Source organism: Fusarium redolens (genome assembly GCF_020744475.1).
Source record: "Fusarium redolens strain MPI-CAGE-AT-0023 chromosome Unknown BKA55scaffold_3, whole genome shotgun sequence".
Classification (NCBI taxonomy): Eukaryota; Fungi; Ascomycota; class Sordariomycetes; order Hypocreales; family Nectriaceae; genus Fusarium; species Fusarium redolens.
Genome location: NW_025763666.1, coordinates 1654513 through 1676411, shown reverse-complemented (window position 1 = coordinate 1676411; position 21899 = coordinate 1654513). Strand labels below are relative to the sequence as shown.

Sequence of the window (21899 nt, the reverse complement as noted above, 5' to 3'; positions counted from 1 at the left end):
AAACCAATTCGAGCCCAATGAAAGTCAAACTTTTGACTGCGGGGTTTACTAGTGGAGGGAGTAACCCGCTCTGGGGAAACTGGGCGCTGGCTATTGGTCTGACGATGCTTCTATTTGTAACTGATGAAGCATTGTAATCAAGATCAGATTTTTTAAGTATTCGAGCCAGTGGGATAGTTGATGACTTCTAGCGGTCAAGAAAGGTCATGGAAGGAGAATTTCACCTTCTACGCCTCAAGCAATAGTCTCGATCGAGAAGATGAAGCTAAAGAGGTCCCGCTGAGCCGCCAAAAACTACTCCATTGATCCATCGAATTTGTATTCCCAACCACCAGCCACCAACCTCAACCCCTAAACCTGGCTTAGACTGATGCATTGTGAATCGCAACAGTCTGGGGCCCTGGTTGGATGCTTCTCTGCGCGTACACGTCGACATATCAAACTCTCTTTTGTGTTGGTAATAGCAAAGTCAGCCAGAGTGTGATTCGTAACTCGCCTATGACAAGGGTCTCTAAGTGTCGTGCGACTGCAGCACCGTTGCGACAAGGTGCGGCGTCGGGTTGATGTTGGATAACTCTGGTGATACTTGATGCAGAACGCCAATTGCCATCTTGCTGATAGTCTGTCGTATCCGTAGACTACGCAAGCCAACATGCATGTATATGTTTCAAGTCATCTCTTGGGCAACTAACACGCAATTCTAGCCCTGTAATTAGTCTCTACCAAAACCCAGAAGCAAAAAGAAAAGAAAAGAGGACCCTAGTACTACTAGTAGATGAAGAAGCTGCTCGCCGGCGTAGTCACCGACTGGCCGGTGTGGAACGGCTGGTAAGCGGCGTCTAAGTAAGGTACCCGAAATGAACATATAGAGCACAGAGAAGAGTAAGACAGACAATCCAGAGAGTTATACATACATGTCAACTACAGTGACTACCTCTCCTTGACAAATAGAGGTTTCATACAGTGCAACTTGTTACATTTATCAGTGTTTTCCTCCAAATCTGGAGGAAGCCGGCCAGCCGGAACGCGGGGCTTGATGCCGAGCCCGGATGCCGGAGGTGAGGGGCGGAAGCGGAAGCCCAACGCTCAGCTGTTTGCGGTGAAGAATAGAACGATCCAGGTTGATATCCAGGGTCCTTTATTGGATATCCAACACCCGCGGTTCGCTAACCGACCGCAACCCGTCGGCGACCGAGGCTTTGGGGGTTATTGATCCTATCTTGAATCACGCCAAGATACAAGGTAACGATCCTCATTAAGTTGCGCAAATAGAAAGTCTGCACGGGAGCCTGATTCTCGGTAGAGACTTGTGCATTGATGTTAGCGTGAGTGTTTGCTTTACAATTACCTAAAGTTGGGCAGAAAAGTCCTGTCTCAGGTGTAACTATTTGTGGCTCTCAACGAGACTCTCAAATCCTGCAACATCTTTCAGCTTTTGTTCGCTTTTTCCTTTATTTCTCCATTGCGGCTGCGCTGCATTGCATGACAGCCGCTCCAAGACAAGGATTCCCAATTTAATTAGCACGTCCTGCTGAGCCTCTTGTGGGCAATATGTCCCTAGTCCTTGTTGCTTGCTTTTTTTTTATATTCACATCGGGTAGAAGCATGCGTGCGTCAATGCGGTTGGAGGATACGACCCACTGCTGGCCGAGAACCTGCAGTTGAGTCGAGGCTGCGATAACCGAGGGCCTGCAGATTGTAAATTTAATGTAGGTACTAAAAGGGCTGAGACCCCCTTGTCGATCTTGAGGCTGCTCTTCACACCAAAGTTGTGGTTGGTCCATCTTATGCCGATGTTTGGTGTTTTAGCTCAAGGGTACGATGTGATACTGATTTTTGGCAAACATGACCAGCTGACTAGGTCAATTTTTCAAGTAGGATAATCAACATTCTCGATTGGATGTACTGCATGTTCTGTAAAGACCTAACCTGGATCATGGTTGTTGAAGCCTGCAACAGCTGAGCACTTGTATCAAGCCACCGTTTATACTCGCCTATTACTGATCATCATTAGCTGTCCGTCATCCAGATCCCCGCATTCGCCTAGCGGCCCGGGAAGATCTTTACTCAAGATAAACTTAGCTGGCTGCATTAATTCTGGGGGAAGCCAGAGATGCCTTTCAGCCGAGGCGATCTTAACAAGCATTCACAATCAGATCATGCACCCTCATCGAAATTCTTGGTATCCCCTCTTTTTAAGCAATATTGTAAAGTTATTACACAATTTCAGTTATCTTCAAAGATAAATATAGAAGCACCAATATTTCAAGCCCTGTGTATAGGAGCTAGACCGGCCTTCTTGTACAACCGGCGATCAATCCACTCATTTTCCGCGAAAGCCACTCTTGACCTAGCAGGGCTTTCGGTGTGTTAGTTTGAGATGTCCATCTCATAGCTGCAGTAAAGGGGATTTGGTGCCTGGTCTGGTGGCGCGGGTACCCGGATGAAGTCAGAACTTGCAGCCCAGATCACATAGTCTTCTCATCACCCCAAGTCTAACCTCGATGAACATCCTTTACGAAGTAGCAAATCGACTGTTTGCTCTGATTCTCTTCCCATACCGGAAGAACAGATAAGGGAAAGGCATCATAGCGACTGTCAGGAAAGCTAGCAAAGACGAAGCCCAGTGGTTGTTGAGCTTGGTATACATCTGGTTACCAAACAGGGGAAATGCAGCTGCAGGACTCGAATTAGTGATTATTCATGTAAACGCATGCACCTGAATCTCAACAATTCCCCGGGTTGACACCTCCATGCTCCCCAGAATAGGCTATGTCAGGGGAAGTTGATAGCCAGCCGGCGGTGAAGAATCAGACGAGTCCATGGGAATAAATACTCCAACGACTTACCAGCAAAGACACAACGCACGAATGCATTAGCAGCAAGGGCACTTGCGGCATACTGTGGATACGCATCCACCTATTTCCATCAAAGTCAGCACAGTCTCTTCTCTGGCACGAGCACACTCCTGTCACAATGGCTAGCTAAGAGCTGCGTAACGTGCAGTGAGCCTGTCACAGACTTGTGATACAGGCACAAAGCTGGACTTACTAGAAAGGTGAAGACTCCACTGAATACAAGAAGGATTCTATATCAGTGTTGAGCGGTTAGCTGCAGTTCGTCAAGCAGAGGTTCAGGGGATACGAGATCAAGAGGCATGACCAAGCGGTGACTAAGACATGTTTTGTTCTTCTTGTGTGAGCTTGATTCCGCGTGTCCGGTTCTTGTCCTGGTCCGTGTAAAGTTGGACTTAGGTATCACGGTGCTCCCCTAGGTGCGCCTCCTTGAGGCCTGCGAATGGTTTGGTTTGACATGGAATGGATTGTGATTACTTACCCAGCTCCAAAGATTGCTGATCCAATTATGGGCACAATCCAGTGAACCCAGGGATAACACGACCAGGCAAACATGAAGATACCGACTGGAACAAGGATACCCCCCAAAATAGCTGGAGGCAATCTAAATTCAGGCTGACTGTTTCCTTCAATGCCCGTATCGTCGCTCAACTTGCGGATGAGTTTGTTCCGAATATTGTGCCACAGGGGATCAAGGACAGCGGCGAGCAGCATTCCCACGAGGATGCCAAGAAAAGAGCAGCCGTTCTGCCAGAGGTTGAAGCCGTAAATATCGCCGAATACAAGGTGAAAGGCCCCAAAGAAGAGATACAGAATACCGAGGACAATGGCTGTGAAGATACATAGGTTCAAACACATAGGTTCGAAGATTAATAGCTGAAAGGGACGTAGAAGAGATCGACCTATTGCGCCGGTGGCTGATTTCTGGACCTTTTCTGTAGGGGCTTTCCACCTTTCGTCTCCAGTTTCCTTTCGCATCTGTTTGGCTTTGTTCTTGAGCAGGATGGGATCTTAATAGAGTTTAGTTGGGACAAATTGCCTCTTGGTGCTGAATTAGACTTACGATACGTCTCAGGGACAAGCAACACAATAGCTAATAAGAGGACAAACGCCCAGATAAGAAGAGTCCAATGCGTCCACCTCCAGTCAGTGTTATAGTTGATAAGCCCCCCGATTAAAGGTCCAATTGACGGACCTACGAAAGGTGCCAGTGAAAACATCAACATGGGCGCTTGCAACTCATTCGCCGTGAAGAGATCTCCAACGGTACCTCCTGACACAGCCAGGAATGCGCTACCAGCGAACCCATCGAGAAATCGACTCACGACCACGGTCTCGATATTCTGAGCCACGGCCTGAGGAATGATAAAGACGACATAAAGAGTCCACGATACAATATAGATAAGGCGTCGACCATAGAACTCGCTCATGGGACCGAGGAGCATGGGACCTAGTCCGATACCCAGAACAAAGAACGAAAGACTAAGGATGGAGACTTCTCGTGAGTTGCCAAATTCAGCCTCCATCTGTTCATACGTAGACGTGTAGATGGAACTGGCAGCAGTTCTGTATTCACGTCAGCATTAATGTGTGAAAGATACCGAAGAAATACTTACACGCAGAGACTTCCAGACGAGACAATGATGATAATGAGCCACTTCTTCATCTTATGAAAGCTCCGGGGACATAGACTGTCGTTGTCATCTCCATCCCAGCCGACTTCGAAAGGATCCTTCTCAACTTCATCATCCGAAGGCTCGTTGTGGGGGTTACAGCTGTAACCATTTTGAGACTGACAGCGGGATATACTGGCAGATGCTCGTGAGCGAGTTCCAGTTGCTTGTGGTGATTGAATGGGTGCAAAGTTCATGTCGTTCCTCTCTGGGCGGAGTGTCCCTGAATTCGTTGACGTCTTTTCAATGTCGCGATCCATGTTACTTATGTTTCTGGCTATTGGTAATGGTATTTGCGTAGACACGTAATTATAATTCGCAGTAACTTTTTGAGCTCTAGTTTCAAGAACCGAATTCTCGTAGTGAAGATAACTTGATAATCCAAAAACTATGCCAAAACTGCGGTCCTCCTAGTCTTTATACACTCTCTAAACACAATGCTCTCCAACAAAATTCTTCCATTCCTCACCACCACAAAGCTAGAATCTCTATTATCGCGTACCAGGAAAATCACCTCATGTTGTCATCGCTGACCAAAAACATGACTTGCCACCCTGTAAAGATGCGGAATGTTTATTAATACCCAATCAAAGCTGACAAGCTAGGGTCTCGAGGGGAACGATCGGCCGCCGTGGCTTGCTTATTGAACAGCTTGACTCTAGGAGAAGCAGGGCGCGTATCGCGTATCCCGTATTTACGAAGTCAGTCATGGCTGGTGAAATAAGAGTCGCTATATTCCTGGGAAGATCACTTAGTGAGAAGGACAAGTTGACTCGGAGATGCTGATGTGTTGAGGCGGGCTATTATTCCCCCTCTCCATGTTGATCTCGGCGATAGAGTGTTAATAATACATTGTGTATTAAGACCAAAAAGTTCTTATTTCGGCTTTCGGCGTTTGATCTTTCTCGAACTGTCTCTTTGAACTCTTTCGGCTCTTGAACATGGCAAATATTCTCACTTCTTCTCTCCTTCAGTTTCTCGGGGAAAGGGAGAACAAGAGCTCAACAATAATCTATCTCATGATGTTTAATTGATATTTCCCTGCATATCGAGACTTATGAGGCTCTCTTTCAGAGAGTCGTTAGTACAAGAATGAGGGGAATACATACGCTTATGTTTGGGTACCTTGAACTTGATCGAACATCAGTAGCTCCGTATAACGCTAACACTCATCATCTTCAGGTGGTCGAATAAGAGAGCCTCATGTTCAGGCAATACGACCCTGCAAGAGTTCAAAACCCAGTTATTCTTCACATGCTGATGGAGATATTGTCCGATTCCGTCGATAAGAGCCCCTTAGCTATTTCGAGTTGACGAACCAGGTCTCGAATTACTTGCATATCCCAGACACGGCTCAACATGGACCAAGCGGGACCAATTATCAAATATCTTGGCACCGCTCACGATATCTGATAGGATGCTCAAGACGACATGCGTACATGTCGTCATCCAGTTTCACTCGTACCACTGCGGGCGCTGGTAGGGTTGTAATGAGGGACATCAGTCACGGCTCGGTCAGCAGAACGGAAAGCCAGGAAATATGCCCGTGACTGAGAGACATCGTGTGTTGTAGGGTAAGCAGGTCCCTTCATGCAGACCAGTCGTAGTTAACGAACAGATGCAATTAAAGAGTCATGAGAGGTGGCAAGTAGGTAAGGTATGCCGCATCTATCCCATCAAATAGTCAATAGTTGTTGAGACAGTTATCAGCGCTCAAGAGACATGGTAATCGCACCAATCCCGCTTCTACCATGAGCTCGAATTGCAACTCAGAGATGCACTTCCAAGGCACACTGCAGCTGCACTGTCCAGTCTGGCAGAAGCGAACGAGGCAAAAGTGCTGCAGTTATGCATGAAATTCTCGCAATAGGACTCACTCATGATGCGCCCGCGACTGGCTGAACTCTCTTCTTTCCGACCATGACCTTGTCCTATTGGATTCTCCAGGAGCCAGCGTTTATTTCCTTGTGATGATCGACTTGTTTTTGGTTGCACCTAGTTGTTGCGATCGGGCCAAAGTTTCGTCTCTGATGGTGTAGTCAAAGACTGTCAGTATTCACAAACAGACTGATCGCAAACGCGCCAAAAAAGTCCCCGAAGGAAATAGAAACTTCAGTGAAAAAGAGGACACATAATTCTACTTTCCCCAACAGGAATCCAATCAATTGACCCAGTTGGCCAAGAGTTCTCGGCTGATCATAACCGCCAACGTTGCGTTGCCTTTGGATCCCCTCCAACTCTCACACCATGAACTTAAACATGGCGGTTTCTTTTTGACAGCCCCCATTTCTCTGACAAAAACCTATTATTACAGCTATTAAATGTACAGATTTCTTTCCATATTTTAGGCGCTTACCTCGGATCGCTTCTTTGGGCAACGCCGAGTCGCAATCATATCCTGTCCACCAATCGATTCGCATTCAGCAGCACGCTCAAACGTCATTTCGGAACCTCTACGACGCGGGGAGACGAGGGGAAACAAGATGAGACGCGGGGTTTTATTTGTTTGAGATGGTTATAAAAGGTCGCGGTTTTCTCCTCGAAGTTGTTGAGATTCTAAATCATCAACTCAGCTCTCTCTTCGTCTTCAACACGAACAAGCACTTCATATACACTCAACTTGAATACCTTGCAATCCCACCTCTACTCATTTAAATCCCTACATAACTCAATCGAACACACTGCACCTCTACCCCTGTTATAAAACCCCCCAATTGACTCAACATCATGTCTTCTCAAACCACTGCCCAATACTTCCCCAAGATCTACTCCCTCACCTCCGCTGATCATGCTCGCTCTGTCTATGATGAGTGGGCAAAGACCTACAACGAGGAAATCACTGGCAAAGGCCAAGACTATGTCGGCCCAGCCATTGCCGCTGCCTATGTCCCTCAAGTCCTAGGCTCTCCTACCATCAACCAAGACGTCGAGATCCTTGACGCTGGTTGTGGCACCGGCCTCGTCGGGGTCTTCCTCGCTCGCCTGGGCGCAAAGAAGGTTGACGGTGTCGACATCAGTCCAGGTATGCTCGACGAGGCTCGCACTACAGACGCATACCGCAACCTGGATGTGTGTGACCTGTCGCGACCGCTGTCCGCAAAGAATGACTCTTATGATGTCGTGACCTGTGTGGGCACCCTGACTCAGTCTCACGTTGGTCCCGAGGCTATCAGTGAATTTGTTCGTGTCGTGAAGCCAGGCGGCTACATCGTGGCCACCGTCATCCGTGAGATCTGGCAGACAGGAGGCTATGAGGCACACGTGAAGAGCCTCGCCGAGCAGAACAAGATCAAGGTCCTGTCTGCCGAATTGCAGGACTACCGAAGGGGTGCTGGAGCCAAGGCTTACTACCTCGTCTTGCAAGTGTCTGCATGAAGTGATTCGTTGATGATGACTTCGGTGATGATGATGATGATGATGCTATGCGTGGCCGGCTTCCCTTTTCTTTCCCTCTCAACAAACAAACAAACAAACAAGCAAACACAGCACAGGAAACCCTCCCCTACCCCAGGAAAGCTATTGAAAAGGAACATACACATCGACTCTTGATATGGTACAGTTGCAATCGCCTCTGACCCGTATCCTTCAAGGTATTCGCTTTGGCAAGTTGTTGATGATGATAATGATGGTGATCATATGAGAGACGACAAAGAATGTTCGTGATTGGATTTCGTTTTGACAAAGGTGACTCGCCAGTGAGCAACGCGATCGGAATCTCTTACACATTCCTTCAGCAACACATGCAGCATAAATATACAAAAAGGCGTGCGTGCCCAAATCATGATTGTGATTCTTTGAGTGTGACATGTCTCTCATTCTTTTAAACTTAGATTGTAGGACGATAGAGCAACGACATGACTTCCATAACCTCATCTCCAAAGCATATATAATTATTTGTCTTTTGTGGAAATTTGGCATCATTTTTATCTAAGCTCATATGAAGTTCTACTATGTCACCCCTACACAATCCAACCATGATCAACTATTTGATCATTTTCTTAGAACATAATTCTTTAAAATGCAGCTCCTATTGTGGAATAGTCAAGCTAATGCTATTGTCAGCCGCCCTATACGTACTTGAAAAATAAAGAATACCATAGTAAACAACCTCAGAAATCATAGGTAATCTATGATGGAGTTGGCTTCGTGGTAGCTGGTTTCCAAACATTCAAAGACCCCATGTTCCATTACTATTAGCCATTTAATCCGTTAGTTCATTTAAAGTTCTGAGACTCGTTCTTGTCTATGAGTGGCTTGAATCTTGGGGGAGTCTTGCCTCATCAGGATATATAAATTCACTAGGTATCTCGACTATTCACCGAATCATAAAACAGATGACAACTGATTCGTCATGGATCTGCGACAATCATAACGCCCAATCGGCGGCTCTCGGGCGGCTCATGAAACTACCTAGCCATGATGATGTCTATCTTCTCGGGGAGTTTTCTGTGTTGTCGGATACTCTGAGGCCTTCCACCGTCCGAGTTGGGGCTTGGGGGCTTGTCCTTGCTCGCCGACTCTCGGATACCACTTCCGATCACGGGACAAGACCCTCTAGCAAGTCATCATGACCATCATGACATATCTCCGAACTGTCTCGCATATTCCGAACCATGATACACCTAGGACCGGGTCATGATACTGACGGTTTAAAGTCAGGGAACCAACAGCATCATAGCAACTCATTTTCCTTATATTGTCATTATATATCTATCTACCTTAGGACAATGCATCCACCATCATAAACACTTTCGATCAGTTCTCATAGAGCACCATATACCAGCCATGCATGTATGTTCTATCTCAATTCCAAGCAAACCAGACCCAAACGCCAAAACGCACCAACATGTACTGCCGAACTGATACGGTATATCCACCAACACACAATACATCTCTAAAGATACTCCGGCAAACCGCTCTTCGCAAAGTCAGGAACATCCTTGTCACAATTGAAGTCCCGATCCCAAGGCTTCTCGGGCAAAACACCCGCCTTGAGGCCAGACTCATAACTCCACTGGTAGTTATTCTCTGTCTTCCATGTCCAGTACCACCAACCCCAGCCTTTTTCGAAACTGTGCATCTGTGCTTCGGCGAACATCTTGAGGAACTTCTTATACTCGTCGCTCCAGTCGCTAGGATCTGCGTTGGCGCCACGACATGAGCACTTGTCGTCCTTTGTTGGGCATCGGGGCTCCAAGATGGAAGTGTCCTTGTTTCCGGTGTCGTATGTGCCCTCCCATCGAGTACCCCAGCCTACGCCAGTGAGATACTTTGCGCAGTCTGTATCAGCCTGAGACCACTCGGCAAAGATGGTTGGTCCATAACCTGTCGAGGGATTCATACTGATCTCAGCCTGCTCAGTCCAGCCGTCGCAAGCATACTCAACCTTCTTCTTGTGCGTAAAGTCGATCTGGTTCTCGTTGAAAATGACATACTGGTGAACATCGAGGACCATATCATCGTAGCCCGTCATCAAGCCTTGCCAGTTCTCGAGTCCCATAAATCCATCTCCAAACACCACGAGAGCCTTGATGCCGTTCTTACGGACGAGTTTGTATGCATTTTCTGTCCACTGGATAACATCGCTTGTTTTCAGGCTGGTCATTCGAGGTTCATTGGCGAGGCCGTAGTGGGTGATGATGTTCTTGTAGCGGGGTTGGGCAAAGAACTTGGACAAACGGTTGTGAATATCAAGTGCCCGCTCTGCGTTTTTGCTACCGTCTTTTCCGTTGAGCCAGCCAATGGAACCCCATCGACCGCTATGATTCCATCCGTTTTGACTTCCCGGAATACCGTGCAAGTCTAAATTGACTCGCAAGCCATACTTACGGCACCACTCGATAGCACGGAGAAGATATCTCCAGGATGTTCGGTACACGTAAGGATCACCATCGTAGACCTCGACAGCCCAGTAGTTGAAACCAATTCGGACGTGATCGAGACCAGCTGCTTGTATGTCCTTAAATGTTTGTTCCGTGATGAATGAAGCATAATGTTTTTCGAGAGTTTTCGCTGCATCGGAACCCAGCTTCTCGGACAGAGTCCATTCATCAATGATGCCCTCCTTGGTATCATAATTGAAAAGAGATGGGCTGATAAAAGGTTCTAGATAGAGCCATCCTCCAATACACACTCCGCGAGCAGGTTTCTTCGCATAAGAGCCCCAGGGTTTGTTGAGAGGTGGGACATTGTCGTTGGCTTGGGCCGAGTCGTCCCAGTCGTCATAGAGACCCATGACAGGCAAGTCTCCAACCATCTGATCGGTGAAAGTGAGGTTGAAATCGGTGGTTGACTTCCATGTCCAAGGATCGAGATATGTGTTCTGCCACTTCTCGGGTATCTCTGAATGATCCTTCCCGTCCAGGTCAGAAGTATCCTCGGTTGAGTCGTCTGATTTGTCGCTGCTCCCGCCTCCTCCACCGCCTTTGTTCTTCTTACTGACGACAACTGCCACAATGATAATTATAATGAGTACAACGGCACTCACACCGAGTGCAATCCCTGAATATAGTCAGCTTCTCAATTGCCCAGTTCACCACATGCAACTTACAGAGTTTCTTCTTGCTCTTCTTTGGCGGTTTTGATAAATAAAAGTCTTTCTCTTGTTCCACACTGTCCACACTCCCCCAACCACCTCGAAGATGTGTCTTGGACCGTCCCTCTTCCATAACAGCACCGCTCACGATCCTTTTCTTCTTATGTTTACCATGAGTTCGCGGCCTATCAGGATCTCGATCCCGATCTTTCTTCCTGTGTTCATCTCGTCGTTCTCGTCTTCGTGATTCATCTCTATAGTCTCGACTCGCCCTCTCGCTCCGTTTCTTCTGTCGCGCGTTCTCCCTTTCCAGATCCGCTAAGGCATTCGCTGATAGTGTTCTTGAACTTCTGTCGCGATTATCTTCCGACCCAGAAACTGGTCGCCGGGAGCTTTGCGATTTCCTCTTCCGCTGACCGTTCTTTCGTCGATCCCTTTCTCTGTCCCTATCGCGGTCTCTAGGTCGATGTGAGTGAGAGCGCCGCGATGACTCAGGTGGCGGCATCGTGAGACATGTAGCGACGGCGTAATTGGAATGCAATCTCTACAGAAATGGACTTGAGCGAGCGTCAATGGTTTTACGACCAATTACGACGTCAGTCTTGGCCAATCCTGGTTGGCAGGGCAACCAGATACATCCTTGGAATTATCCCAGACCCAGACCTCGTCGAAACAATAACCCAGAACTTATTCGACACGTTTCGTCATGTTTTCTTTTTATTGCTCCGGTCATTGGAGAGATTAATCGGCCCTGTTAGAAGAAGCCGGACTTCCTTTTTCTTCAAAAACGACACTATGTCGACGATCAAAGCAATTTCAGCATACGTACTCAACGGCAGCGTTGCCGTTGAGTAAGTACATAGATTCATAAAAATAGATGCAATGTCTTCTTGGGGTCCGCGGATGCCATCCAAGATTTGCCCAGATACTGGCAACACCATGATCCCTAATACACTGGCTTAGTGCATAGCTTGGTTGACTGGACACTCTGGGACCAAGACGTGGAAACGCTTGGATCTGGCAGAACGGCAAATGATAGTTTGCGAGACAGCTTAGCAGCTTACCACTTATCAAGCAAAGAAGGATAAGTGATAGAAAACTTGTTTAGTCTTCGGAATAAGTTTGTTACAAAGACTTATCGCTTGCAATGTATGGGGAGCGGCAAATGAGATCTCATGATACCTCCCTATCTCCAGGAAGATCCATTGATACCTCCTTATCCTTATCAGTATCGTTAGCAGACTATCTTTGTCTCAACTCATAAAGTCTGCTGCGCAATGACAAATAGCACTGTTATGAGGTGATCCATACTCAAGCGTATAATTAATTCTCTTCAGTATTTCATTGTAGTAACCCGTGCTACTGGGAGTTGATTGGGTAACTCTCCGTCTTATTCGGCATTAGACATGAGGGCGATAGAAGCCGCCGCCAATCCCGCTGAGCCCGCAGCAAGCCGAGCTTGACATCACCTTCACCGAGGATCAATCAATCAATAAGCCCCCTTCGGTTGGCTTTGGATATCTAAGGTATAATCATTCTGCTACAACTCAGCTGCTATTACTACTGCCATGCCATTCCAATTGAACCTCTAATCACTCGTTTCCTGCCATTACCACCTGTGAACATTGCCAATCCATCGCCATGAAGCATCGTGTTATCCACCAATTCAAGAGGGCACACGTTGTCAGCAACCCTTCGACTGCACGACTTTCACTTGCACTTCCCGTAGGACGAAGGTGCTACTCAACACATCCGCCTAATGCCAAACTAAATCTGCCTGTCGACTATGGCACGACTCCTCTCCTCGCACATAATTCACAGATTGCTTTGAGTCACAAGGAGCTACCTGAAAGCATTCGCAATGGGCCGACCAAGAAGATGAACCTGTTTCAGGCCATCAACGACGCGATGGGAATCGCACTAGCTGAGGATGAGTCTGTTGTCATTTTCGGAGAGGATGTTGCTTTTGGTGGTGTTTTCAGATGTACTATGAACCTTGCCGAAACCCATGGTGCTGAGAGAGTATTCAATACTCCTCTTACAGAACAGGGTATCATGGGATTTGGTATTGGTCTTGCTGCGGAAGGCATGCGACCTATTGCCGAGATTCAATTTGCCGACTACGTCTACCCAGCTTTCGATCAATTAGTCAACGAGGCTGCCAAATTCCGATATCGTGACGGGTCTTGCGGGCGAAGCGTGGGTGGTTTGACCGTACGAATGCCCTGCGGTGGTGTTGGCCATGGAGGTCTCTACCATTCACAATCTCCCGAGAGTTTGTTTACACATATTCCTGGACTGAAGGTCATCATGCCAAGATCGCCGGCTCAAGCCAAGGGTCTTCTCCTGGCAGCAATCCGCAGCAACGATCCCTGCGTCTTTATGGAACCCAAGATCCTGTATCGCGCGGCCGTCGAGCAAGTTCCTGTTGGATCATACGAACTCCCATTATCAAAGGCAGAAATTCTCAAGGAAGGCAAGGATGTCACAATTGTCTCATACGGTCAACCCCTCTACCTATGCCAGAACGCTATCAAGCAGGCAGAGCAGGATCTGGGCATCTCTGTTGAGTTGATTGATCTTCGAACTCTGTACCCCTGGGATAAGCAGACTGTACTCCAGAGTGTTCGAAAGACTGGACGAGCCATGGTTGTCCACGAAGCTATGGTGAACGCAGGTATTGGTGCTGAAGTTGCGGCGACTATTCAAGAAGATCACGACACGTTCCTGCGATTAGAGGCACCAGTTGCTCGAGTTGCTGGGTGGAGTATTCACTCGCCTTTGCTATATGAGAAGTTTAATGTTCCTGACGTTGCAAGTAAGTAATCGAAAGCTCATTGTAAATGATGGCTCGAAGCTAACATTGTTCTCAGGAATTTATGACAATATCAAGAAGTTGTTGAACTATTAGTGCAAGAATAATGCGAGGGAGGTGGAGCGTTAATACCAGAACAGCCAACATAGCTAGGGCCATAAAATAGAAATTCGGGACATCGATTCTTTAAGGAGTATAAGTGATCTTATATCTTATGTGTTCAAGTTATAAATGCTCGACTTATAGTAGCTGTTAAGCAAATAGAAATGCTAGTATAAACCCCACTAACATCGTCACCTATGCTCCTGCTCCTGCTCCACCTAAGCTAAGCTCCTCCATCCTGCCCCGCCTCCCCTTGACTGTGGCCCATGCTGTGCCTCAAGAACTCCACGCCCTGAGCCTCAACGCTATCGCCCGTCCTTTTCGCCTTATACCTATCCACGGCGCATTCAATCTCATTACACAATGTCGGATCTAGAGACTGTTTCTGCCTTTGTCGAGGGGGCTCCTCCAGGGGAGGTACGTGCTGATATCATCCTCTTGTCTGTGGCGTCATCAGCTAATATGTATTCTTAGCTCGCAGATGTTATCGCAGGTATTACCGGCCAAAATACGATTGCTGAGCGATGGAGAATACTGACACGAGTCCGCAGACATCAAGTCCCTCACCCTCGAAACCTCACCCGATATCATCTCCAACCTCGGTCCCGCATTCGAAAAGTACAATGAGGAGCAGCTTGTTACGGTGAAGCTGCCTGGTAGCAGCCAACCAGTGGGTGACAAACAATTACGAAAACAGATAGATTGGAGCTGATGAGGTGCACTAGGTCATTATTAGCTCTCACAACTCGCTCGGAGACGGCCGATATTACGATGTTGAGAGCTCTTCCAGCTTTGCTTTCGACCACACTACGCAGGTAAGCTGCGCATGACTGCACAAACGGATACATGGTTCTGACGGAGGAATAGAAAGCTAGTGCCGTGCAAAGCCATGTCCTGGAAGGAGCTCAAGCGGATCTTGTGTAAGTTGGCTCAAGCCGGTTGAACAACACGAAGTGCTTAAATACAATCATAGCAAATCCACCCTCAAGAGTATCGGACCTTACGTTGACGAGCACTTCGCCAATGCTGCACACGGTGTCTACCCAATCGAGTCGGACTCCAAGGTTGCCATCGTTATTGTTGGCAACAAATATAGCCCTAACAACTTCTGGTAGGGTTTCTACCTAAAAGTCCTATTTCATGAAGCTAATTTCCCCAGGAACGGACGCTGGCGATCGCTCTACATCCTTGACCCATCTTCCGGAGCTCTTGAGGGCTCCCTGAAAGTCGATGTGCACTACTACGAAGACGGCAACGTTCGCCTACTCACCAATAAACCCGTCTCTAGCACCATCTCGTCTGTCAACGGCGCCAGCATCGTCAGAGAGATCTCCACCACGGAGAGAAAGTACCAGGAGGAGCTAAACAAGGGGTTCGTGAGCCTGAGCGAGGGAGCTTTCAAGGGTTTGCGACGACAGCTCCCTGTGACGAGACAGAAGATCGAGTGGGACCGCGTGACGAGCTACAGACTGGGCCAAGATATTGGTGGTGGAAGCTCAAGGCGATAGAGCATGGTTATTGGTAGCGCGCGAATTTGAACGATAGACTGAACGAGGAACAACGTAGAATAAATGCCAAGTATCGATGTTCTAGCTTTGAAGTGGTGCTGGCCTTCCCCTGGTTAGTGAATTAAGAATGCGAGCATCGATAGCAAACACTATGGGTTTGGAGGTGATTATCTTGATAATCAAACTGTATTATCGAGATCTTTAGCAAATGCATATAACTGATCCACGAACCGCTAGATTAGGCATTTGGCATGGAACGTTTTGGAGGCTTCTAGTCTCATGCACAATGTGTAGCTCACAAACCGAGTTTGTGTGACTGACAAGAGCGTAACGGATGACACTCCGGGCGTGCATGACCGATGATGTAGAGTGGTCGAGCAGCATGGAAATCTATACACCAACCTACTAGAGTTAGGTGATTGATTATGTTCATCTTATCGTTATCCGAGAGCCAGCTTGTACCACTTTATTCAAAGCCCTCCGATATCGTTGATGCATCAATCACCGGGTGGCCTTACCTAGATAGTCATGCTTAAAAGACCCAAAACAACCAGACTATGAGAGACATAGGGAGCCTCACAGGCTCACAGTAGGCATTCCCTCTGTCATATCTTGCTTATCTTGCGTAAGTCAACTGCAAGCGGTAAAGGTTAGAGATGTCTTCCTCGGGAATCGGAAATCGGCATCTCCATCGGTACTGGTTTGCGAGTGACCTTCAACTTCTGGAATCATAGCATGTGGCATTGCAGCCATAATGTTCCTCGGAATTAGGTTGGCCATGGAACACGTCGGCATAATGTCCGGTTGTCTTGACTCTTATCATGAGAGATGTCTCGCCAAACTTGTCTTGAAAGGGTAATTTCCTCCCAGGGCGTGACTGGTGGCAATGACATAACCCCGCGCGGTGGACGGAGGATAGGTCCGTGTTTTAGGTACCGGTATTGTTAGTTTTTGAGATGCGGGGGAGATCATAGATGGGTTTGGAGGGGTAGATCTGGTGTTGATGTTGTTTTGTAGCCTGTTGCCAATGTATCCTTGGCGGAAGAGACCGGAAGAACTTGGGTAATAACTATCCGATACCTTTCGGGTTGAGTCACTATAATTTGATCATAGACACAAAGAATCATACCACGTTGGAGTATGAAAAGCAATGGAACACGCCGTTCAAAATGACGGTGAAGTAGTATTGAACCTGGGGCGGGGAGAAATCACCGTATTCGTATGCCCGTACAGCAAACAAACGGAATCAAAGAAGGGAATTGTGCTAGCCCACGGTCCTTGGGCCTCAGCAGCAGCCGTACAAGTTACTTAGGTTGGTAAGGCTGGTGTTGAGAAAAAGCGACGAATCAGAGAGTAGAGACGGTAATTTTGATTGCTGTGATTGGCTCAGAAGCATCCTCGGTGATGGGCCTTGTAGCGGATGGGTCCGGATGTTGGGACACCGAATCGTACCAGGAACTTCAAGTGGGTGAGGTTGAGGTTGAATTCGTTATAAGGCGTGGCCTGAATGATGAGGTTGTAAGTGACACATAGCACATGTTAAAAGAAGAGAAAAGTGCCGAGAAGAATCATTAACAAAGAAGCAATATGTAATTCGGGCAAACACATTGGACCCCAAAGAGTTCGGTAGCACAATCGGTCGACTTCCTTTCCGATGACTTTCCGAGGAAACAAAACAGAAACAATAGAAGGCAAGACGCCGCAAAAGGATCGGGATCAGGATCATGTACCGGGTACATAGAATTTGTGTGGGGCAGTACTTTACTCTGTCTATGGGCCCCTGGGAAGAGTGGCCGCCGCCAAATCTCCAGAAGGCCACCTAGAAACAGGGGACCTAAATTAATTTAGCTGTTAACTTGGGTTAGGTTCCGTCCAGTTGCTTGTGACTTTCCATTCTTCTCTCCTCCTTTCTTTTCTTTCTTCCACTCCCATCCTCTCACAATCCCATCACTTGTGCGACGACAGCCCTCGAACAAGACCAGAACCCCCAATTCTCTTCACGACCCGCCACATCAACACCGCAATCATGTCCGCGAAGGAGTTCACCATGCAGGATGTTGCTGAGCACAACACCTCCAGCGACATCTACATGGTTGTTCACGACAAGGTCTACGACTGCACCAAGTTCCTCGACGAGCACCCGTACGTTATCTTGCTGTGTTTCTGCGCTACGTGATGCAATCATCTTCTCGGGATACTGACATCGACTTAGCGGTGGTGAGGAGGTCATGCTCGACGTTGCCGGTCAGGATGCCACCGAGGCTTTCGAGGATGTTGGCCACAGCGATGAGGCCCGAGAGGTTCTCGACGGTCTTCTCGTCGGTGAGCTCAAGCGTCTGGTGAGTAACCGAAACCTCTATCTCGACGGAGCAAATGCTAATATGTGTCATTGCAGCCTGGTGATGAGGGCCCCAAGCGCCAGATCGCCAACTCGAACCAGGGCAGCGGCAAGTCTGATCCCGCCGGCTCCAGCTTGAACACATACGCCATTGTTGTCGCCGTTGGTTTCATCGCCTACGTTGCCTACAACTATCTCCAGAAGCAGCAAGAGGCTCAAGGCCAAGCCTCCGCATAAGCGCCTCATGTCAATCGCATCGCATGAATGAGGATAGAAAAAAGGGTGTTCTTTGGATTTTGCTACGGCATCAATGCAGACGTATGTCTAAGGACAACTATGCATTGGGAGTTTTCTTTGGCCTGAACAGAGGTCGGTGATAGACGGCGGGCGCTCAGCTACTAAATGCAGCTTACCCCGGCTTGGACATGATGAGAACAGTGGGCAGCGGCGAATTCACGAATGTCAAAGCCCATGCAATGTCCCGATTTTCGGGATTTTACTTTTTTGTTGGGGGGGCGGAAGAGGGGACCGGGACGTGCAACCGAAACCCGAAAAGAAAGATAAGGATCGCAGCGAAGCGCAGACGAGACCTATTTGTGAGGCGCGACTCATGCGCAGTCAGACAGGCGAATCGACCATCTCATCTCATGGAGCACGGTATTACATGAGCACGGGACATGCATTCAGCAATGGAGACGACAATCTTTGGGGCGATAAAGTAAAGTAAATATATATCACTGTTTTAATCGATGACTGGTTATGACCATCTTTTTTCTTGCCTTTTGTGATTAAAACTTAGATATCGGCTTCGCTTGCTGAGTGGCCCTCATATAATTTTGTAAACTTCACGTCAATAATAAACTCTTCACCTATGGGGCTGATCCAAAGATGAAAACTCAAGGCAGTAATTATACCTCCTGGGCTCTTCGTCTTACACAGCCCCAAGGGCTTGATTGTAATACAAGATTTAATGTTTATTGTGGAATAGGCAGAACCTTACATCGTGAACAAACACCGGGTCCCTATTACCTGTGTTATCTCTAAAGTCTAACCTTGTGGCCGACAAGTATCTCAATTTCTTCACCTATGGCGATTGATGATAGGTTTCTCAGAATCAATTGAATTTTCCACATGAGTAATAAGAGAGAGACCTAGTTTTACCATGTGATAACATCACAAAAGAGTTTGATATCCGTTGTCTATGACTGTACGTCCCCTTCAAGTAAGATATAAATATGCCTTCGAAGTCCATGAATGAGCCATTCTTTTTCTCCTCTTGTAATCATTCTCTCTACTCACCTGTTGAGCCTCATTCATACTGATTGATTGTGGGTAGTCAGGTTAGTAGCACAACCACAGCAGTGCACCCCCTGGTCGCTGCTGGTACCTAGCGCCACACTAAGGTGAACATCAGCCTCGCCGGATCAACGTCAATCCAAACTTCAAGCTTACTTCGCTCGACCTCCATCTTCTTTTTTCCTTATTCCTTTGTTCTTCGCTGTCCGCCCTGGCCGTCTCTCCTTGACACCAACCCCCTATAAACAAGCGCGACCTCTCGATCTTCGTCTCTGATCCGCAGAGAATACATTCTTTTTCCTAGATAATCATGTCGTCCTATCTCGAAAGGCAGGCAAACGCCTTCAAGGGCACCCTTTCAGCAGCAGCGACAAAGATCTCAAATCCATCAACAAACAAGGCTTCATCTCTCGCCGTTCCTTCGCTTGCTCCTCCTTCGCCATCTCCTTCAGCAGCCTCCGATCCAAACACTCCTACTGCCAAGCGAAAACGAGATGCAGGCCCCGAGGTGCCCTACTCGCAGCCGCAGCTCACAGGCTATGGTGCTGGAGTCAAGACACAAATGACCTATGCTGTCGATTACTTGAAAAAGAAGGGCGACGCAAAGACCATCACTGATATTATCGACCATCTGAGTTTGAGGAATTTTGACGATGAGCACAAGCGACAACTCGCGGAAGGACTACGAGGCCATCCACGTATAGAGTGGAAGCCTGATGCAAACCTAAGCGAACAGACCTGGAAGACTGGTACCTATGTCCACCGACCTATCATTCCTGGAGTCAAGGACGCAACCACCCTTCTCGCTCATCTTCAAGCCAAGACAGACGCCTCAGGTGTGTCAGTGAAGGACCTCAAGGACGGCTGGCCCGACTGCGAAGACACAATATCAGCGCTTGAGCGTGAGCACAGGATCCTAGTAGTGCGCACCAAGAAGGATAATATCCCACGCTTCGTCTGGCCCAATGATCCGTCGCTGCACCACAAGGTTCAGCCAGAGTTCCAAAGCATGTGGCAGCGTGTGCAACTACCACCCCTCGAGGAGATGCACCGCAAGCTTACCAGCGTCGGACAAAAGCCCACAAGCGAAGATCCCCGCAAGGCAAAGGATGGACAGGCCAACAAGCCCAAGGTTCAGAAACGTCGCAAGGGCAACAGGATCGGCAAGGCGACCAATGTGCACATGGCGCATCTCATGCAAGACTACAGTGGCATGCGACGATAGAGACCGCGTGTATCATAATTGTTTTCATTTCGGGGCGTTAGGTGGATGAGCTTGAGACTCGAGGGAGGCATCATTTCATTTCTAATTGGCGTTTGGCGATAAAGGTACCCATTATGATTAAGGTCAAATAAAAAAGACAAAGGGCATTACGAGACGGACAGCGTCGGGTAGACGTGGGGAACAAGGCAGCGGCATTTTTTAATCATTCAATGAACAACATTGTTCAATATCAAACTCAGATCGCCTTTTGCCATGTATGTGTGACAAGCCTTTTATCTCCATTATGTATCCCTCGCTTGCCGTACCATTTGTCCCACAATTGATTTGTCCTTACCTGTTCTCTCGCCGTATCTTGTCAAACAAGCTCTCAAAGATGTCTGGCTCTTGATACCCTCCAACTCGAAACTTCTTCTGAACCGTAACGCAAGGCACAGCTTCTACTCCCGCTATGGCCGCACTTCTGACCTCGTCCTCGAGCGACTTCCCCAGACCTGGTCCTAGAAGTGCAGCTTTCATATCGGAATCTTCGAGTTTGGCCTCTGTTCTACCTACATGCATCAACCACGCTTCGTCAGCAATGTCAGCCCCGTTTTCGAAGTGACCACGGAACATAGCATCAAGCACAGCAGACTGGACATTTGCTCCACGGGTTTGAAGTGTCAAGGCAACAAGTCGATGGGCAGGCTGTGAAGGCCCCGTCTTGCCAGTCACAGAGAATGCGATACCGTAACGAGCACCGGCAGTTTGGAGTCGAGACGTGAAGAGACGAAGCTTCTCTGGAGACATGAGCTTTTCATAGAGGGCACGCTTGTCACCTTTGACGAGTTAGTTTTATAAAAAAGAGGATAGAAGGTCGGAGTACCTCTACGTAGTGTGGGATACAGAAGAAAAGGCTTCCATGTGACATCGAATTCAACTTCCGGGTGGAGTGCTTGATAACGTTCCATGGCTTCTTCGAGGGTCTTTTTCTGGAGAAAACACCATGGACATAGAATGTCTCCATGGATGACAATGTCTATAAGCATGGTCGAAAGAGGAATTAGGGTGTTAGAAGAGAAGAAGGAAGAATCTTTGTTCGTAAATCGTTTAAGTCATCAGGAGTATAAGTAAAGGTGGACGCCAACAGCAAAGTTAAAAACCGTTGAACACCGTCACACTTTAGCAAGAAAGCCACTGTCGATCTGTAAAGCAAACAACCGCAGATATATATATGAACGGAACATATCCTCCTTCTTTATTATGAACTCTCACATTTTACCCTCACAGGGACCAGGGCTTTAACCAAACATCTTCCATCAAGCCCTCCGTACATGATAAAACCCCAGCTCAGCCGGCATCAAGGCTGCCCGATTGGCAAATCCGGGCATCAATGCCGCCCATCGTGGCCTGTCGTTGAATATTGAATATGTCTGCGATGAATAATCAGAAAATCGCTGTTCTGCGGGGGTCCGCACTACCGGGAATTACGCAGGGGGGAACCTTTCTCGCTTTTTCGCTTTTTCTTTTTTTTCTTATTTCAAAATGGCGTGGTTTCAGCTTTTTAGCTGGCTTT

General features: G+C 47.7%; 8 protein-coding genes across 8 annotated transcripts; 5 read left to right on the top strand and 3 right to left on the bottom strand.

Moving 5' to 3' along the window:
- Positions 1 to 2515: 2515 nt before the first annotated feature.
- BKA55DRAFT_503175 (major facilitator superfamily domain-containing protein) lies at positions 2516 to 4788 on the bottom strand (the record flags this gene model as incomplete). Its single annotated transcript, XM_046186982.1, has 6 exons — positions 2516 to 2676; positions 2850 to 2919; positions 3052 to 3088; positions 3337 to 3865; positions 3919 to 4421; positions 4472 to 4788. 6 exons carry the CDS (start codon positions 4786 to 4788, stop codon positions 2516 to 2518), a joined length of 1617 nt encoding a protein of 538 aa, XP_046053953.1.
- A 2467-nt stretch (positions 4789 to 7255) lies between these two features.
- On the top strand, positions 7256 to 7903 carry BKA55DRAFT_535158 (S-adenosyl-L-methionine-dependent methyltransferase; the record flags this gene model as incomplete). The annotated part of the gene is made up of 1 exon (XM_046189675.1): positions 7256 to 7903. One exon carries the CDS (start codon positions 7256 to 7258, stop codon positions 7901 to 7903), a length of 648 nt encoding a protein of 215 aa, XP_046053952.1.
- Positions 7904 to 9209: 1306 nt separating this feature from the next.
- BKA55DRAFT_660721 (glycoside hydrolase superfamily) lies at positions 9210 to 11621 on the bottom strand. Its single transcript, XM_046197560.1, has 2 exons — positions 11079 to 11621; positions 9210 to 11029 (listed from the first exon to the last, which is right to left on the bottom strand). The coding sequence occupies exons 1-2, from the start codon at positions 11566 to 11568 to the stop codon at positions 9423 to 9425; spliced, it is 2097 nt and encodes a 698-aa protein (XP_046053951.1). The 5' UTR covers positions 11569 to 11621; the 3' UTR covers positions 9210 to 9422.
- Positions 11622 to 12704: 1083 nt separating this feature from the next.
- On the top strand, positions 12705 to 13974 carry BKA55DRAFT_502821 (thiamine diphosphate-binding protein; the record flags this gene model as incomplete). The annotated part of the gene is made up of 2 exons (XM_046186956.1): positions 12705 to 13881; positions 13937 to 13974. 2 exons carry the CDS (start codon positions 12705 to 12707, stop codon positions 13972 to 13974), a joined length of 1215 nt encoding a protein of 404 aa, XP_046053950.1.
- Positions 13975 to 14133: 159 nt separating this feature from the next.
- Positions 14134 to 15803, top strand: BKA55DRAFT_241521 (F-actin-capping protein subunit alpha). Its single transcript, XM_046185310.1, has 7 exons — positions 14134 to 14397; positions 14455 to 14473; positions 14532 to 14650; positions 14706 to 14795; positions 14848 to 14900; positions 14954 to 15091; positions 15140 to 15803. The coding sequence occupies exons 1-7, from the start codon at positions 14344 to 14346 to the stop codon at positions 15486 to 15488; spliced, it is 822 nt and encodes a 273-aa protein (XP_046053949.1). The 5' UTR covers positions 14134 to 14343; the 3' UTR covers positions 15489 to 15803.
- A 1711-nt stretch (positions 15804 to 17514) lies between these two features.
- Positions 17515 to 18063, top strand: BKA55DRAFT_535154 (cytochrome b5-like heme/steroid binding domain-containing protein; the record flags this gene model as incomplete). Its single annotated transcript, XM_046189674.1, has 3 exons — positions 17515 to 17630; positions 17701 to 17827; positions 17884 to 18063. The coding sequence occupies 3 exons, from the start codon at positions 17515 to 17517 to the stop codon at positions 18061 to 18063; spliced, it is 423 nt and encodes a 140-aa protein (XP_046053948.1).
- Positions 18064 to 19432: 1369 nt separating this feature from the next.
- On the top strand, positions 19433 to 20347 carry BKA55DRAFT_535153 (uncharacterized protein; the record flags this gene model as incomplete). Its single annotated transcript, XM_046189673.1, has 1 exon — positions 19433 to 20347. One exon carries the CDS (start codon positions 19433 to 19435, stop codon positions 20345 to 20347), a length of 915 nt encoding a protein of 304 aa, XP_046053947.1.
- Positions 20348 to 20677: 330 nt separating this feature from the next.
- BKA55DRAFT_535152 (thioredoxin-like protein) lies at positions 20678 to 21372 on the bottom strand (the record flags this gene model as incomplete). Its single annotated transcript, XM_046189672.1, has 2 exons — positions 20678 to 21162; positions 21210 to 21372. The coding sequence occupies 2 exons, from the start codon at positions 21370 to 21372 to the stop codon at positions 20678 to 20680; spliced, it is 648 nt and encodes a 215-aa protein (XP_046053946.1).
- Positions 21373 to 21899: the final 527 nt, after the last annotated feature.

What these genes read in the sequence shown, in the direction of transcription:
- BKA55DRAFT_241521 (XM_046185310.1), top strand. Translation starts at nt 14,344, where the DNA reads ATGTCGGATCTAGAGACTGTTTCTGCCTTTGTCGAGGGGGCTCCTCCA. An exon ending in GGAGCTCAAGCGGATCTTGT is followed by an intron (nt 14,901 to 14,953) that starts GTAAGTTGGCTC and finishes ATACAATCATAG; the next exon opens with CAAATCCACCCTCAAGAGTA. An exon ending in TATAGCCCTAACAACTTCTG is followed by an intron (nt 15,092 to 15,139) that starts GTAGGGTTTCTA and finishes TAATTTCCCCAG; the next exon opens with GAACGGACGCTGGCGATCGC.
- BKA55DRAFT_660721 (XM_046197560.1), bottom strand. Translation starts at nt 11,568, where the DNA reads ATGCCGCCACCTGAGTCATCGCGGCGCTCTCACTCACATCGACCTAGA. An exon ending in GAAGAGCAAGAAGAAACTCT is followed by an intron (nt 11,030 to 11,078) that starts GTAAGTTGCATG and finishes GACTATATTCAG; the next exon opens with GGATTGCACTCGGTGTGAGT.